This window comes from Phoxinus phoxinus, assembly GCF_949152265.1.
Source record: "Phoxinus phoxinus genome assembly, chromosome: 19".
NCBI lineage: Eukaryota > Metazoa > Chordata > Actinopteri > Cypriniformes > Leuciscidae > Phoxinus > Phoxinus phoxinus.
Window position 1 is genome coordinate 5,679,372 of NC_136894.1, and position 20,036 is coordinate 5,699,407.

The window sequence follows — 20,036 nt, forward strand, 5'->3', positions numbered from 1 at the left end:
AAATTTTACATTACATTTTTAACCCAACGTTTGGGTTTGTCCATATTTTACTCAAAATTGGGTTGAAACAACCCAGCATTTTTATTTATTTTACATACATTTTACATTTATTCATTTATTTGACTTGTTTATACCTTTTTATTAGAAAACTATGAAGCATTTATCTGGTGATCTCAGACTTTTGAAGCCCACAATAGGATTTATCCTGCCTAGTTTGAAAGATGTATCTTGGTGGCCTACTTGACTCTTGACATGTTTGAGCATCCTTTTCTTTAGCGTGCTGTCCATGAGATGTACAGGGGTTAAGCCTTTATCACATATTGCTAGATTCTCAACAAGCTCTAGCTGACCCCTAATACAAAGCTGTGCAGCTTGACAGATCGCATAGATTGAAAGGTGGCATATGTCTCATGTTAAGCTCCTGGTTTTCTGATTTTGTTGTTGTTTCAACATGCAATCTCACTGTTAAAGGAACACTCCACTTTTTTGGAAATAGGCTCATTTTCCAACTCCCCTAGAGTTACTCCCAGTTGAGTTTTACCGTTTTCTAATCCATTCAGCCGATCTCCGGGTCTGATGGTAGCACTTTTAGCATAGCTTAGCATAGATAATTGAATCTGATTAGACCGTTAGCATCTCTCTTAAAAAAATGACGAAAGAGTTTCAATATTTGTCTCATTTAAAACTTGACTCTTCTGTAGTTACATTGTGTACTAAGACCGACAGAAAATAAAAAGTTGCGATTTTCTAGTCCAATATGACTAGGAACTATACTTTCATTCCTGCGTAATAATCAAGGAACTGTGCTGCCGTACCACGTACTAGTCATATTTGCCTAGAAAATCGCAACTTTTTTTATTTTCTGTCGGTCTTAGTACACGATGTAACTACAGAAGAGTCAAGTTTTAATTAGGAAAAATATCGAAACTCTTTGGTAATTTTTTTGAGAGAGATGCTAACGGTCTAATCAGATTCAATGATCTATGCTAAGCTATACTAAAAGTGCTATTGGCTATATATATAGAATTGATTAGAAAACGGTAAAACTCAACTGTTTAACTCTAGGGGAGTTAGAAAATGAACCTATTTCCAAAAAAAAGTGGAGTGTTCCTTTAAAGGGCACCTATTATGACATTAAAAATGTTCCTAATGTTGTTTAGGGAGTCCCCAACAACAGTTTTACGTGCATGCGATGTCAAAAAACACTTTTGTTGTCGTATAATATGCATTTATTTTTACCTGATTTGCTCACCGACTCCCAAATGATTCGTTCAACGACTCATTTTTCCAAACCCCTCCTTTGCGCGACGCTAATCTGCGATTGGTCAGATGACCCAGCAGTGTTTACAGAGATAATACTTATTGTTTAACACGGAGTACAATGATGCTTTTATCAATTAAATCGTGTTATAATAATGATTATAGTCCACTGCTTTGTAGTTTGTAGTAAAAAACTAAAAATAAGATAAATAATTGAATGTTATGTTAGCGAGCATAGCCCAGAGTTCATATTGTAAAAGCACAATCAGTCTTTATTTGCGTTAGCCCGATGCATAAACATAACGTTTTTACAAAAAAAAAAATGCAGTTACGTTACTACGAGGTATTGCTCTATTCTTTAAGACAACTCCGAAAACACACTTCACATATCTCAATACAATTGCCATTGAAGACCTAGAAGCTAAACGGTGCTTACACAACAAACAAATAGGGGTACCCTTTTCGTCGTATGTTGACGTATGGTCAAGACCCGTCAGTATGTGACGTTTTGGGGTGAGACTGTGTGGAAGCTGATGCAAATACACTTGGAACTGAACCTTCCTTCAGTATCAGCCTGCTCGCGAATCCAAGTTTGATTGCATTTAAAAAGCAATCGTCTTCAAAATGGCGCGAACAAAGCACAAGGCTCGGACTATACTTCTGTGGTATAGTTATATGAATTGTAGCCACTTAGTCTTCAAATGCTCCTCCTTGGGCAGATGAAAAAAGTTGTCTTTTGAGTCGCACTTCAGAACACAGCGTCTCGTCGCCATGATATTTTCCCTGGCCTTGGAGCGCAATAAGTGGGCGTATCGTATTCAAATAACTTGACAAGTTGACGTCATCTAGTCAGAGAAAAAGCTTCGGTCTTCTAACGGTTCATAAAAATGACTCCGAGTAAACTCTTACTTTTGAAAGACAATAACTTTATATACGGTGCACTTTCATATTTCAAACTTTGCAGGATGTTTTTGTTCACTTAGATCTATGTTACACACTACATGAAAGGTAAATTTCAAAATTCCATAATAGGTGCCCTTTAAACAACAGCATTTCTAGGATTTTTATTCAATATCATGTATGCGATCAAATCAGTAAGTTCACTATAAAATAAAAATGCTGTCATCATGAGGTTACAAACCTGCAGAACACAAAAAAAGATATTCTGTAGAATGTTGGTTTTACCATTGACTTCCATTGTATGGGGGAAAACAACACTGAAACATGTCTCAAAATATCTCCTTTTCACAGAAATAAATAGTCATATGAGTTTGAAACAGCATGAGTAAATTATGGCAGAATTTTCAATTGTGGGAGAACTATTTCTTTAACATCTATGAAAGAGCGCCTACCCTGATGCTGTGTCCCTGATTGCAGGAGACTTTAATCATGCCAACCTGCACGACTGTTCTTCTGAAATATGACCAGCATGCCTCCCGGCCTGTAAGAATGCTCTTGATTACCACCACACCACTATCACACACGTCTGCCAGACAGATCATCTGTCTGCGCTTCCTATTCCAAGAACTTGAAGAGGAAGACTGTATCTGCAGGAACGCTGGATGCAAGAGCAGATGAGTGGCGTGGGACTCCGAGTCTGTGAACATGAGCTACACTTAGTGTTTCTGTTAAGATACTATTTACTTTATTTGTTTTATCTGATTCATTAGAGTATTTAAAAAGCTGCTTTAACGGATCACTGTTCAGTGTATTGAACTGAAGTAAATTGAATCATTTGTTTACAACAGTTACATATGAATTGACAATCAGTGCAGCATAAATCACATCGATTCACTTTCAACCCAGAGATTTATTTTAGGCGACAATGTTCTTTTAAAGTTGGTGGTTTTTAAAGCAACACCAATGAACTATTTCCTCAAAATAGAAAATTATTATTTATGGAATATTGCAAGTTTTTATTATAAATTATTTATCCAAACACATCATTATTTTTGCAGCTCATCTCTTCTCTTCTCTGATGATGTGTTTACTGGCACGAGGGCGGGACAACCTGTCACTCACATGAGATCGACCAATAGCAAACCACAACCATCCAATCAATTCCCCATGGACAAAACGAAGCCCCGCCCTACATTTTTTCCTCGTTCGAGAAGCCGCTTCACTCGGATGTATGTCACAAAAGGGAGTCGAGCTTTGAAAGCACCTTCCCTGATGCTGTGTCCCTGATTGTGGAAGACTTTAATCATGTCAACCAGCAGATGGTAGAAAGCTCTGCAGATTGCCACAGAATTATTATCTCCCAAAAGCGGCACAGCAAATATGAATAAAAGTGTGGATTTCCAATCTGGGCTTAGATGTTACACATATCAGGGATGGTAAATGAGAAACATAAAATACACATAAAAATGCATAAATAAAATAAAAACGTGGCGTAGTCACAAAAACGGACAAATAAAAGCAGTAGGGATTACTCACTCCTGTATGGTTCTAATATGTTTCTAGTTTCAGAGAAGAATACTGTGACCTGTATAATGATTACAGGCTGATCCGACCATAATGATGTGCTGTGAAGAGCTGGTGATGGGGGCATTAGCACATTGGTGTCTGAGTGATTAGACCCCCCTGTAGTTCACATGACAGTGTAACACGTTGTGTGAAGATGTGAGTTCTTGGAAGAGGAGGAAGGCACAAATGTCAAAATGTTCTTCACTGATTACGCAACCACATTTTATTCCTTCAAAACTGGACAGGCAGCTGAGAGATTTTATTTTATTTGTATTTTATTTTATATGTATATATCAATCTACCTATCGTTCTATACATCTATCGTTCATTCTAACATCTATCTACCGGTATCTATCTACCGGTATCTATCTACCGGTATCTATCTATCTACCGGTATCTATCTATCTACCGGTATCTATCTATCTACCGGTATCTATCTATCTACCGGTATCTATCTATCTATCTATCTATCTATCTATCTATCTATCTATCTATCTATCTATCTATCTATCTATCTATCTATCTATCTATCTATCTATCTATCTATCTATCTATCTATCTATCTATCTATCTATCTATCTATCTATCTATCTATCTATCTATCTATCTATCTATCTATCTATCTATCTATCTATCTATCTATCTATCTATCTATCTATCTATCTATCTATCTATCTATCTATCTATCTATCTATCTATCTATCTATCTATCTATCTATCTATCTATCTATCTATCTATCTATCTATCTATCTATCTATCTATCTATCTATCTATCTATCTATCTATCTATCTATCTATCTATCTATCTATCTATCTATCTATCTATCTATCTATCTATCTATCTATCTATCTATCTATCTATCTATCTATCTATCTATCTATCTATCTATCTATCTATCTATCTATCTATCTATCTATCTATCTATCTATCTATCTATCTATCTATCTATCTATCTATCTATCTATCTATCTATCTATCTATCTATCTATCTATCTTATCGTATCGTTCGTTAGTTTATACTATTTATTTGTATTTAAGTTTAACATATTGTCTTTGCAAATCACCTGTCAAAAGTTTGAACACATCTCATTATTTATAATTACTGAGATAGTAAAGTATTATTGTTATTAACAACAATTATTAGTATTAGTTATATATATATATATAGTAGTAGTATAGTTAAAATAATATCATGCTTGGGCAGATCGTCTGCAACACTTAATTCCATGCATTTATCGATAATACATAAATATTTGAACATAATAAGCAGCATACATTTGAATTTGTCTAAACATTTGCCAATAGCGTGTGCATACATGCATATACAGTATGTGACCCTGGATCACAAGTCACGAGTTGCACGGGTATATTTGTGGCAATAGGCAACAATACATTGTATGGGTCAAAATTATCGATTTTTCTTTTATGCCATAGATCATTAGGATATTAAGTAAAGATCATGTTCCATGAAGATATTTTGTAAATTTCCTACCGTAAATATATAAAACATTTATTTTTGTGAGTGAAGGCAGCACAATCGTGAACATAAATGGACAACTTTAAAGGTGATTTTCTCAATGTTTCGATTTTTTTTGCACCCTCAGATTCCAGATTTTCAGAGAGTTGTATCTCAGACAAATATTGTCTTATCCTAACAAAGCATACATCAATGGAAAACTTATGTATTCAGCTTTCATGTGATGTATATATCTCAATTCCAGAAAATTTACCCATGTGACTGGTTTTGTGGTCCAGGGTAACATACAGTATACATTTCATTGTAGCCTACTTGTGCATATAACATTAAGTTGAACCCTGAACTGTGCTTTTACCTCAGAGGAAATGTGTGGTTACACAGATCACCAGACACTTCTTGATGGTAGGACTGAGTAGGTGGGTTAATCCAGAAACATAAAGCATGTGTTCACCCGTAGTAATCCTTCTCTTGGCAGATATGCTTAATAAGCTGGGGCAAAGAGGTCACAAGTGCCAAGGGGCTGATGTGGGATGAATGTCCAGTTTAAGAAGAGAATCTAGCTATGACCTGATGAGGGGAAAAAAAGAAAATGAGCTCAGGGGTAAAAGAGAAGATGGAGTAGCGTGAGGCTGAAGCATGAGGTAGCATGAGGCTGTTTGGAAAGAAGACCCTTGGCCTTCAGCTTTAACCTGAGCAGAATGTAATCCTCTCTCTACTACCCCTCTGTTTTATCCTTCTCTCAACCTGAAGCTGTTTGTCAAGTGTTTGCAGAATCTGATTTCTCTCTCTGCAGTTTTTACTCACATTTCATATACACACTCACACACATTGGGCACTATCAAACACTCTGCGCAATGCAGCGCCAGGCACGGTGCAAGTGTTTTTTGCTAGTGTCAGCCTGACGCAGTTATCATTTTCACGTCCTGCGCCACGTTGTTTAAATAGCAAATGCATTTGCGCCCATGTGTGTGCTGGTCTGAAAACGAGGTGTGTTCAGGTGCATTGTTGGCGCGTTGCTATTTTGATGCAACTGAAATAGACTGTGCCATTGGCCAACTGAAACCTGGTCTAAAGTCAATGGCGCAGCATTTATTTATTTTTTGTTATTTAAAGGCCGCATTAGTAATATGAGCCTAAAGGCGGGTCCACAACTCCCGTACACTCTGCTTATAACACACACAGGGACACCGCAGCACACAAACTTGCCAAATATTAAACATCAAAGATTACAATGTAAAATATTATTATTGTGTACATAAAGATATGGTGGAATCCGGCTTGTCTCGTAGATGCTCTGCTGCTTTAACCTCGCGCACGAGCAGATCCGTTTGCGCTCTGGAAAAGCATTCAGTTTTTCCACTTGCAAATTCCGCCATTTGTAAATAGCGAATCCGTTATTGGGCGAGCACAACTGGCTTTTAAAGGGAATAGGAAATTACACTCTGATTGGTTTATTGCATATTTTGCCCGAAACACACCCATTACTCATTAAGAGAATAGGGACAACCTTTTTAGACTTAGCTCTTAGCTCCACAGTACTTATCAGAATTGCTTCATCCAGAAATTAAGTCAAGATCACTAAGATCGGGGGACTCTAACTTACTTTCTGTCCCTAGGACCAGACTGAAAAATAGGGGTGATCGAGCATTTGCAGCTTATGGGCCTAAGCTATGGAATAGCCTACCCCACGATATTAGATCTGCCCAAACTCTGACACTTTTTAAAATTTCTCTGAAAACGCACCTCTTTTCAATAGCTTTCAATATACCCTGACTTGAGCGACTATACTTCTCTTTGATGTGTATCTTTACTGGTCTTACTCTCTTCCCTTATTGGCCTTGTTAAGCACTTTGGTGCTATACAAATAAAATTGTATTGTATTGTATTTAGACCATGTGCCGGGTGCGCCAATAATTTTTCCCGTCGTTAAACTAGCAAAAGTGGATTTGGACCGGCCCTAAGTGCACTTGCGCCATGCGCTTTAGATCATGCGCTAAGATCGTTAAAATAGGGCCTTAAGTCTGCTATGCTCACACAGGCTGCATTTATTTGACAGTTAAAATAGTAATTCCGTGAAAATATTTGTACAATTGTTTTCTATTTAGTTTTTTTAGTTCCAATATTTTTTGTTCATTTATTTGTTTGGTTTGTTGCAATGGATTTAGCAGGATAGTCAGCTGGTCATTATCGCAAAATAACCGTTTTCAGGCTGATTGTTATTTTGCATTGTTGACCGGCGGATTGTGTTATCACCTACATTTACATTAAACATCCATTATTAATCTTCCTTCTCTCCATCTATCTCTTCGCAGGGTATGGGGCCCTCCAGTATGCCGTCTGTGCCCCTCATGGTGGGCTGTGGCATATCCTGTACGGCTCTACTCATTCTGCTGCTCATCTACGCTGCCTTCTGGAGGTGAGTTCAGTAACACACACAACACAACACACAAATCTGCAGAGGACCATTTCTGAACGTAGCTTCCAGGTTCTGCTGTCCTCTGATGATAATAGGATATTACCGTGCACCATTCCCCTTGTTTACATCCCGGTGCTCTCACAGGAACACTCATACCTTTAAAGATTCATTGGTCAGACTTGTTCAGCTTCCCACGTGGGGTTGCCTGGTTCAGGGGAATTGCCCGGGCTGGGATCGAGCAGCTGGCATGGGGTAGATCTAGAGTGGGCCAAAACTGCAATTAGCAATAATTGGGAACAAATGAGGGATGGCGGGAGCTTCCTGTGGCGGGACAGGATTATGTGGAGAGTGCTAGTGAAGGCTAGCGTGGCTGCTAACAGTTCAGTGTGGCAGATGGCCTGGGATGGTCACATGATCAGCTAACACTACGTCCAGAAAAAGGCCGGCACTTAGTCAAGTATTTATCTCCTCAGAAGAATGACTCATAAATTTTTTTTTCAAATGATGATTTTTTACTATATTGTTTATATATTATATAAATAACATTATATATATATATATATATATATATATATTTTATTTTTTATTTTTATTTTTATTTTTTATTTATTGATTTATTTATTGATTTATTGATTTATTGATTTATTGATTTATTGATTTATTGATTTATTTATTTTTATTTATTTTTTTGGGATGTCAAAGCTGAATTTTCAGCATTATTACTCGTTTTCAGATAACATGATCTTTCAGAAATTAGTCCAATATGCTAATTTGCTGCTGAGGAAATTTTTCAAATTTCATTATTATCAATATCGAAATTTTTAAGAATAGAATATTCAAAAGAATCAGAACTATATATATATATATATTTTTTTTTAATATAAAAGTATTTACTATTTGATCAATTCTATGTCCTTGCTGAAGAAAAGTATTAGGTGTGACATAATTTGATTGAAAAGCACGTTGTAGCCTACTACATTATTTATATTAAATAATATTTATATTATAGTGTGTTTACCAATTATATAGGTGTTAAGGGTTAAGTATCCAAATACTTTGGATCGAAGTAATTTCCACCCCCTTTCCCATAATTCCATAGCAGGTGGTGGGAAGATATTTCCTCTCTTCAAGCTTAGTGCATCTGCCACACCAACAAAAGCTTATCAGTGTTCTCCCCTATCACTCAGACCATTGATCCAGGGGACACTGTCATTGTCCTCTTGAGCAGAACTGGCTGAAGCTCAAATAGCGGATGAGGACATTTTGCTCACCGGTGCTTGCGTTTCGGAGTTCATCTGCAGGTCATCTGGGATGCTGCTCAAGTTGTCAGTGTTCAATGGAGTGAAAAATATGATAAATGGATGTTGATAAATGGATCCCTTACCTTTTTGACATCAAGCTTTGTGTAAACATAATAGTGTCATAACTGCAAAACAGTTGCTGTTAAAGTTGTCAGTGTGTGATTTTCCGTTTTTTTCTTGGATTCTCAGGTACATTCGTTCAGAGAGGTCCATCATTTTGGTGAACTTCTGCCTGTCCATACTGGCCTCAAATGTGCTTATACTGGTGGGACAGTCCCAAACTCTTAGTAAGGTAAGTATCTGTGTACATGTGTGTGTTTTGTGATGTGTCTGAGAGTTTAGAAATAACAGCTTTTTGGTTCTTCATGTTTGGCTCTTTTTTTTTTTTGGACTGGTTCAGGGGAATTAAATGCCGTCCCATTGTCTACATCAGCGGTTCCCAACAGGGGGGTCGCGGCCCACAAGGGGGCCTCAGCGAGCTCTGTGGGGGGTCGCGACATATTTTGAAAAGTTTTGAGCAATGAGCATTAAATAAAAGTCCTTAACTTTTTTTCTGTTCAAAATGTACAAAATGTATATAATGAACGAGTTCATCATGAATCCATTGTCCAATCCGTGTTTTTGTCTTATCCTTAATCACTATGGTACACCTATAATAAGTGTTTACATTGGGACTATTTTGGTTTGGATCGCTGCGGAGTAGTCCAGGACCTGCGTGACTCGTCATAGACGTACACGGAGAGAAGTAGTTCCGGCTACAATGTTCTTCCGAAAGACGCATTATTCTGTTATAAACGCAAGTTTATTATCGCTCGCTATAGCGCCAAAAGCCTCAAAAATAAAGCCTCACAAATAACATACAAGTATTGAGGCCCCAGACAGCAGTCATTTAGCAATAGCCTTTTATTTTTTTTTACCTAGTGTGAATATTTTTGTTATTACATTTCAAATTGGGCCAATTTATAGGCTACTAGGCTTACGTTTTTAAATTACAAAGGGCCTACTGGTGTTTTTGTTGTTGTATTTTCAATATTATAGGCTATTATTTGTGCATAAACATATCTGGGTATAGTAAACATACCGTTTGTTTGAAAACAACATATTTTGTCATCCTTGCTGCAAGCTTACAAGAGCGATAATATCATTCAATGTGAAGGGGGGCCCTAAAATATTTTCTTGGGAAAAAGGGGGTCTCAGACAAAAAAAAGTTGGGAACCACCGGTCTACATGAAATAAAAGATATTTTATTTTGAAAATAGCCCCTACATTGTTGTTGTTTCTGTTGCTAATATTTGTAATGGTAATTCAAAAATTAAATGTATTAAAAAGCACCATCTATATGAATTGTTTATATTATTATTATTATTATTATTATTTTGCAATATTATTTAAGTAATAATAACAGTTTTGTAGAAAAATTAAGTAACGGTTAGATGAGATTTGAAGATTTTTTTTCCATTTTTTAAAATAATTTATGAATTAGCCATAAAACTATTATTATGTATTACTATTGTTGTTTGTATTAATTTCAAAGAAATGTATATAACTGCTATACATTTTAATAATAATAATATTTTATATGACTGTTATATAAAGTGCATTTCATTTTCCAATATGACATAACTATAAATTATTATTATTGTTGTTGTTGTTTTATTTGTATTATTAGAATCTTATTTCATTTATAATAAAAAATATTTAGCAAAAAATATATAACTGTTAGATAGGTACTTTTCAAAAGCATTATGAATTATGAATATTAATTAACCATAAAACTATTATGATGTATTGTTGTTAATTTCAGAGAAACATTTATTATTGCTATGTATTTTAATAATAATAATTTATATGACTGTTATATAAAGTGCATTTTTCAATATGAAATAACCATTTGTTATCTTTTGTATTATTATTATTTATTGCAGTTATATACATTTCTTTGAATTTAATTCTATTCTAATTCTACTTAAAATTGAAATTACAATTCTGAGTCCTGTTTTCTACCTTTATTGAAACTCGCAAAATAAATTGGATATGAAGAAAAAAATTCAATTTATAGAATTTTGAATGGCCCACATACTGTACCTTGGGCCTGGACTCCCTAGTGGTCTATTGTCTGTGGTACAGGTAACAGGCGTTTGTTCTCTCTCCAGGCTGTCATGACATTATGTAAGTGGCCATGATAGAATTCGAGAAACTCGGGCAGGCGCGTGTAGCAGACACACACGTGGAAGCCGCTGCAGGGTCAGCTTTGTGTCAGCCGTGACTGTCACGCCGAGAGAGCGTAAGATAGTCTACAGAGGCACCTGAGAAATAAGTGCTGCCATTTAAACTCAACCTGTCGCTCACAGCTACAAAGAAACCTGAAGAGAACTAAAAAGAGCTCGCAGGACCCCTTCCCCCTCAATCCAGACTTAATATTTCACTAAATTCTCACATTCACCATTAGTTTAAGAAAGTACAGATAAGCTTAATTTCAGGACCCGTGAATACTGTGAAATCCTTCTCATTTCCTGGGTCATTTGCCGAGCGAGCCAGTGTTTAGCATTAGAATATGCACCTCATTATTGTATAAAACCTCAGCGAGATACTCTGCTTACCGCTTCTCATTTGCGTTCGCCGCTTACTTAAACCCTACTTTTCTTTAATTCCAGCCTGCCATTTTTCCTTAGAACTTATTCAACCTGTAACCAACCCATTTTCACATTTGAAGTACCGTCTGCGAGGGGAAAAAGCATGGAGAGGACGCGCTGCTTTAGAGCAAATTTTCACACCACAATGAAACCGTGTCTACACGACTTACTTTAATGTCCGCGGCTCCTTCCCACTTCTCAATCACTTTATCTCTCTCTCTCGATAACAAACAGCTGAGAGCCATTTGCACCTCTTCTAGCTTTCTGTACTTCTTTCTGTCGCACCTTTTTCGTCGTATCATTTCTCTGTTTTTTTTTCTCCTTCCTTCTTTTGTCTCTAGGGACTGTGCACTGTGACCGCTGCCTTTTTGCACTTCTTCTTTCTGGCTTCTTTCTGCTGGGTATTGACGGAAGCGTGGCAATCCTACCTGGCCGTGATTGGCAAGATAAGGTCCCGCCTCATTCGCAAGCGTTTCCTGTGCCTGGGCTGGGGTAGGACACCCGCACACACACACCAGAAACTTACATCAAAGGTCAAAACCAATGTTACTGAAGTGCTTCAGCTCAATTTTTGTTCCTCCATATGAGTGTAACATGCCAGATCTTATCAATTCAATCACATCAGATTGTCTGCCATGTCAGTTTGCTTTAATGGAGCCCGATGACACACCACCAACATGCCATGGGAGCTCAGCGTTACTCCTGCGTTGCAAGACGTAGATGTCCGATCGTTGATAAGAAATGCATTGTGTGCCGCCATCTTAACACAGGCGTGATCTGAATGGATATTCTAGCACTTGCAATGGCACACATACATCTTTTGTAACTTATTGATCCACTATCACTTCCATTAATTCATAGATGCCCTTTGCAGATATTGCAGAATAGGATTCCCTCCCACAGGGAGTTGGTAGTAGATGGGTTTCTAACTAAGATGTCAGAAAATGACTTGTGTTGCTCAGAATGTGAAATATGGATATCGTCGTACGTGGCCTGGCTGGTCGTGGTCAATTGCGTGCTATGAATAAAGTCGCAATTGACCGTTCGCAAAGACCCGCCCCCTTTAGTTATTGTCGCTATGTCCGACAAGCTACGCCGCTCTCACACACACACACCATGTTCTCACCATAGACTGTACAAAAATAGGTTCTCACGCAGTGAAAAATACATCGCGGAGCAGAGAGGACACTGACAACACGCTGACAGACAGGACAGACCAGGTTACTTTTCAGTTCACTTTTGACATTAAACATATTAAACAAAGTGTCATCTTTCAAATTTGGTCATTTTTAAAAATAAATTTAAACAATAAATACCGTTTTGTGGCTCTTTAATGTGTCTGACAGATCGCTGTAGAGCATCAGTTAAAGCTGCTCGTGAACCGATCATTTCTTCCTTCTAGTTTATTTATAGCATCAAATAAACATGAATGAACATCAGAAGGAATGTTGTTTTAGCCGCGGAAAGGCGTCAGTACACTGCGTTTCTCAAGTTCAAATCCTCCCATGTTAATCTACTAACTCTCTTGACTGCTTTGTCGGACAAAATGGCGGATGACGAAGTATGATTGGTCAGATCACCTGTCAATCAAGCTCCCTGCGAAGGGTCAATTGCGTGTTATGAAGTCAGAATTGTGAGATTTAAACTCACAATTGCGAGAAATAAACTTGCAAATCTGATTTTATTTCTCAGAATTGCATGATTATATCTCGCAATTCTGATTTTAAAACACGCAATTGGGAGATATAAAGGCAGAATTGTGAGATATAAACTCACAATTGAGTGTAATAAAGTCAGGATTGCGAGATAAAAAGTTTATTCTGTGGCGGAAACATGCTTCCATATATGACTGATCACTTTGTTAGAACTTTCAGTAAAAACATCCAAATCAAAATTGCCTCAAAAGGCCTCAAAAACACATAACGTGTATAATATTTAATTGCTCTGAATGCCTCTTTTTATTTATGGAGGTTGTGTTTTTTGAAAAAAAAATTATCTGCTGCAAGATATATTATATATTTTTAATGCACAGCTTTTGAATGGCCAATCAATTTTGAATCACACCTTCCACCAGAGCGAACTCGTGTTTCTCATTGTGTCACTCATTTCTTCCTCCAGAGCGGCATTCGGATCCCCGTTCATTCCACGTCTTTGAATCCTGTTCTCTAAACCCGAGTTTCTCTAATTGCCTTTAATTTCCAGAGTTAATCAGAGCATTGTTAATTACATGAATATTTCAGAAGAGAGCTCGTTACGCGTGGACGTGGCACGCAGACATAGAGCGAGAAGAATGGATAGGTCTAATTAGCACATGAGTAAAGCTGGCCTCCCTGACTGTGATGGCAAACACAATAGAGAGACGGCCAGGAAACACTCACAGACGCAGACAGGGGAGCGGAGGATGGGGTTCCACACTGTAAAGGTCACTGTATGCAACATTGTAATCAAGGACCAATAAGTACACCTTCCTCAATCTCAACATGGGAAATTTTGTTTACTTATGAAATCTTAAAATAGCTAAATACAGTAATTATGTTATTTGTTCATAACATGATAAATCCTGCACATCTTCTTTGTCTACTGCATGTCAAATTAAGTTATTTAATTTCGAGCGTTGGTTAAACTTTGTGATGGTCCACTTTAGACATTCTACTAACTATAAGTAACTTTGCAAATACATGTCAACTAACTAGATGTCAACTAGAATAAGTTGACATGTACTTACATTTTACTTAGTAGAATGTCTGTTGGAGGACCATCACAATAAATTGTTACTAAAGCCGCTTTTCCACTACACAGTACCAGCTCGACTCGACTCTTCTCGCCTCTGTTTGGTTTTCCACTGTGTAAAAGTTGTACCTGTACTTGTCCAGATACTTTTTTCCCATCACCTCCGGCGAGGTTCTGAGCGAGCTGAGGCGATACTAAAATGTGACGTGAAAACACGTCAGACTGCTGATTGGTCAGAGAGAACCGTCACTATACACTGTGTCATCATTGTACGCGCCAGACGGAGTATCCTAAATAACCCCGCCATTTTTAAATAGTTTGGCCAGAGATTGCGTGATATACCCATTACTAATATTATGTAAAACAGCATACACTCGATTTCCTCCATTGTCCTGTTTGTGTGGGTAGCGTGTGTGTGTCGCGTAGAAGATTACGTCACGGCAGTTTCCTGCGGCGTCGCTATGACGACCAGGTATTGTGGAGGTACTATCTGCAATGGAAAACGGAGCGAAAAGCGAGCCGAGACGAGTCGAGTCGAGTTGAGCTGGTACTGGTAATGGAAAAGTTACTTATAATTAGTAGAATGTCTAAGTGGACCATCAATATAAAGCATTACCCAAGCTCTTTTTAAATCTGTTTTACGATAATGTTTACATCTCATTTGCGTCAAGTATCATATACATACTACAATTTTTTTTTAGAAATATCTAGTTTGTGGACAAATATTAAGTAATATTAAGCAATTAAGTATTTTTTGTCTGGCTAAAAAAAAGTGAAATAATTTCCTTTCAATTACATGTAGAGTCATTTATGGATACTGTGTACAGTTTACAGAACATGTCACCTTGTGAACTGAAATATATTAAATATACATTTAAATGATAACACCTGAAACCAAACACAGTAACACTTGAGCAATACCTTTTAACAATGAGATCGCTGTTGATACTGTGGCCCATGGCTCTTATAGTAGCAGCAACTGATGTCAGTTCAGTCAGGACTACTTATGTCAAATGTATATTTTATTATAATGGCAATGCATACTGTTAGCGTTTTCAGTGTGGCTCTGTTCTGGACAAACACAATGTGCAAATCCAACTTCATCCAACTGGTATTACTGAAGACTATCACAAGACATATATCAGATTAGATCACAGAACCCATGCTACAGACGGAGTTGCTGATGGAGCGGGAAGTTAAATTCTGCGTGCGGCCATGCAATAGAAGAGTGGCCGAATGAATTGGTATAAAATAACTGCTTTGATATGTCAAAATGGGATTGTACACGTCAGAAACACCTGGTTGTCGGCCTGCCGGAACTGATGCGATGCTTGATAATAATCGTACAAGAACAGCTGCAATTGTTTTGACAGTTGTGTACTATTTCACATGAACTAGATAATTAGTTAACAGACACATACCCAGTTAAAAAAGGGTGTGCACACTTATGCAGTTCGGTTATTTTATGTTTTATTTTATTTGTCTTTTAAATGTATCAGCGGTATTGTTGTAATTTGTACATTAAAGGTGCAAAAAGTTCTGGAATGATTTATCTTGTTTGCATGCTGTTTACACAGGGGTGTGTAGGGTGCTCTGTGTACTTTCCCTGTGGAGCACTCTTAGAGAATACAGATAGGAACGGTTAAGCGTCTGCACTTTGGCCTCTTGAAAAGAGACACATACAAAGAGGCCCATGGGAATTGCTCTCTGCTAAAGTAGCGTGTTTGAGGTCTGGGAGGGCACTGTGCACAGGGGGAATGGTGTACCTGTACACCGTGTGCATTTGTCCATGAAAAGGGCACAAGCTAAAGAAAGTCACCAATGTGAGAGGACATTACTTCAGTTAGCTTCCTCTTCAGCCTTAGGCCATATGCCATTAATGGCTGTATTGAGGGGGAGGAAAACAGGGATCGGGGATTCTAGATTTTCATAATATGCTTTTTAGCAATGCTCGTCCTCTGTTAAATGTGCTGGACAATTTTCTCGTGCATTCACATAAATGTACTTTCATTTTATTTTCAATTGTTTAACTTGTTCTATTAAATATCAATGAACTTTGCAAGTGTTTTATGTAAAACTAGTTAAGCAATTCAACTTTTTTTTTTTAACATTAACATGAACTTTTTCTTGCAGGTCTTCCAGCCCTTGTGGTCGCTGTATCTGTGGGTTTCACACGGGCTAGAGGTTACGGCACACCAAGTTAGTAAGTATCACTGATGCAGTGTAGTCTCTCATTGGAAAATGTTGAGACGTTTTTATTTCATCAAGTGCCATTTTGAGAGTTACATCAAGTCTCAGGTGTTCTCGGGATGTTATTAAATGTGGAAAAGCACACAGAAGTTCCTACCCTGATAAAAAATATTTTGTGGTGAAGTAAATACTACAGAAAAAAAAACAATGTAATTTACATGAAAAAGTTAGTTCAGGCAAGAATAAAAAAATAGAACTCAATTCACCTTTGGCTAAGCCCCGCCCCCCTTAGTTACTGTTGCTACCTCCGACAACTTCATCTGGGCTCTGGTTTGGTATCAACATGGCTTATGCTGTGACAGCTCTTCCTGCTGAAATTTTATCAAACTTTTATAAAACAGCAAATAAAGTGTCCGATAGAAGTAGGCAAAAGTGGCTGCAATATGCGTTCGAAGGCTTTATTCAAGACAAACGGTGAAACGCAAGCAACAACAAGGCATCCAAATAGAGGCAAAAGCATAACGGTCACAGTCAAACAATGAACCACAGCATATCCTAATCGAGATGGAGGCTGTGACTCACAATATCAGGAGAAACACTGTCATGCAAAGCTGGGTAGGTCTCTATTCACTTCTATAATCGTTATTATTTACAAAGCAAACGGACTACGCGAGTATAAAGCTGTATTTATTAGCAGCGTGTGCTAGCGTATCAACAATTAGGGCAGAGAACCGAAATCATAACCTAAACCAGCATAAAACTGTCTAACTAGTATAACTTCACAGTAAGGTTAAAAGCTAAATGTATCTTAGAGCACAAAAGTGTGCTTGTTGATCCTTGAGGGGTTTCGCTGACTGAGGACGTCCACACAGTTTAATCCAAAGACGACACTTGTCAGTATTTAACTTCGGTTTTGGGAAGGGGAAAAAACGGACACCCCCCTCCAACCTCTCTGGGAAACGCGTATCTGTGTTACAAATGCCCCAGGCACAACGTTTAACAATATTTTTTATAAAACGACGACGTAATAGCCTGCCGAGCCCAAAAATATGAGCCTCCTGCGTTGAAGTCAATGGAGCGCCGTGAAAAAGTGTCGGAGCCTCTGTGGGAGCTCGTTCTTGGCTGCGCTGTGATTGGTCAATCTACATTCTAGGGCGTGGCTTAGCCAAAGGCGAATTCAATCGTGTAGAAATGAAAGCGTAAATATCAACGTTATAAAATTAAGTAAAATTACTCAACTTTTCTGATACTGGTGTTCCCATCATGCACTGGGCCTTGAATTATTAATGAGGTTGATTTTTCACTGTTTTCCAGCTGTATTTACACCGTTTTATCATTGCTTTTGTTGTTAGGTTTAGTAACTTGCCATTTTGTGACATTTGGAGTTAATTTTCTACTCAAAATGACACATTCAAACACACACAAAAAAAAAGATCCATCAAATGTTACCGTCATTATGTATTGTCTACCAAGTATTGATGTCTCTGCGTTCACACGAATGACTCCTAATGTGAAAATATGGTGTCTCACACAATATCTATTGTATTATTTACTTAGATGTTTCTAAAAAAAGCATACACTTTAAAGGTGTGGTTAAATTCAATATTATATTGTCTGAGTGAAATGTATTGCAAAGGAAACTTCAACTGGCAAAGTTAAAATTACTTATTTTCTTTGTTACTTTCACTTAACTTAGTTAAGTAGAGTTTACTTAATTCCATATGTGAAATTTACTTAAAAAATATGCTTGTGAAATGTACTTAAAATATTTGTGCAAAAACTTGCCAAAGAAAAATTAAGTAAATTGTACTTATTGTTTTTTTTTTAGTGTACATATGCAGTATGTGAACATTGAGTTATCTGTATTATAGTATTACATATGTAATGGAGAGACAACATATACAAAGGCAACTTTTCCCATTGGGGAAATGTACTTTTCAAAGTAATGCATTACAATATTGTGTTACTCCCTAAAAAAGTAACTAATTGTGTTACTTAGTTACTTTTTTATGGAAAGTAATGTTACGTTACTTTTGCATTACTTCTTCTCACTTGCATTGATGGGCTTGCATTGATAACAACAACAATAAAAGTTATATTTTTGGCAAATGTAAAGGCCCCTTCACACCAAAAGTGAAATGAATAAGCCTTAGGCTGAAGGAAATGCAAATTCATGACTGTAAAGTTGAAGGCGCCGCTCGAACAAACATTTCAGCGGTGCTCTCATTCTGGATTGCAGAAGAATAGAATCCAGAAGAAATTTCAACACTCTTACTTAATGAAGTGATTTTAAATGCATATAGTATATTTATGTTATTTAACATATTTAATTATAGCATGTTTGCGTAATATTCTGAGTTTGCATTTCACTGTTTTTATTCATTTTGAGAAACACTGAATTTGTTTTTGTGCATGTGAGATAAATGCAAGTTTACATTTAGTCTAGAGCTACAATAAGCATCAGGTTTTACACTTGCGCGCACAACACCTCTGCACTTACTCCCGATTTCTTTCAACATGGGGACAAGAGGTGTCGGTCAATAAATGGGAAAACAAAGTAACTTGCATTACTTATTTGAAGAAGTAGCTCAGGTATTTTTTTGTAAACTTAAAAGTAATGCATTACTTTACTAGTTACTTGAAAAAAAAGTAACCTGGTTATGTAACTTGCGGCACATCACATTAAAAATATAACCAAAGTGTGTAAGGGATGCAAAGATACCCAATGTTTTAAGACACAAATCAAAGTCTGAGGGTTTTACCAACTAATCCGAAGCCAGATGTTTTCATCTTTAGATCTCCATTTTGGTGCCCAGAAAAACACTAGAAAAGGGACGTTTTTTAGTGAATGTTGCCTAATTTTGACCTTTGACCTTGGAAGAATGTCTTCCACAATCAGATCCTTCTCTGGGCTATTTTTCCTCTGTTCCTATGGATTCCCTCAATGTTGGGCCAATTTTCTGCTGCTCTGCATATAATGGTTTCTGTCTTTACTGCACCACTAAGCAATTGATTTAAACCAGGGAGCTCTCTGACTAATCGGAGACAAAAGTTGAAAACAATGGTGTCCTTTGAAAGCTTTAATTGGATGTGTTTGACACATGCGTTTCCCTCAAACCAAAAGACAAATTTTGGAAACAGTGCCAGGAAGTCAGTCGCCTCGGATAACCTCACCATTACTTCTCTGCAGTCTTTCACATATGAATGCATGTATGATTGAAAGCATATAGTCCGTTCACAGCTGACATTTCACAAGGAAGTCAGAATACAAACTAGATTGAAATTGTTTGATTGACCTTGACCAGAACATTATATGAAGTATGACCTTCGAGATTTTGCAGAGCTGTTTGTGTAGAACTTTTATCAGGCAATATCTTGATCTGTCCAGTAACTTTGCAGCTTTTATTTGGTATCTGTAAAGAAAGCAATTTAACATTGTGATATTTCCAGAAACCTTACAAGGAGTATGATGAAGAGGTTGTATTTGAAATATCCTCTTCAGTTTCTAACTTTAGGGAACAAATTTGGTTGGAGCCCAAGTTTAATTGAATCTTTATTTGT

At 37.1% G+C, this 20,036-nt stretch overlaps 1 protein-coding gene across 9 annotated transcripts in view; it reads left to right on the forward strand.

Annotated features, from left to right (window-relative positions):
- The window catches only part of adgrb2 (adhesion G protein-coupled receptor B2), a 303,614-nt gene that overhangs the window by 239,936 nt on the left and 43,642 nt on the right, over positions 1-20,036 (forward strand). For all 9 annotated transcript variants that reach the window (XM_079591890.1, XM_079591891.1, XM_079591885.1 and 6 more), the window contains 4 exons: positions 7,518-7,621; positions 9,112-9,214; positions 11,897-12,047; positions 16,419-16,488. In XM_079591890.1, coding sequence (XP_079448016.1) covers positions 7,518-7,621; positions 9,112-9,214; positions 11,897-12,047; positions 16,419-16,488 — 428 coding nt within the window. The remainder of the gene's footprint in view (positions 1-7,517; positions 7,622-9,111; positions 9,215-11,896; positions 12,048-16,418; positions 16,489-20,036) is intronic.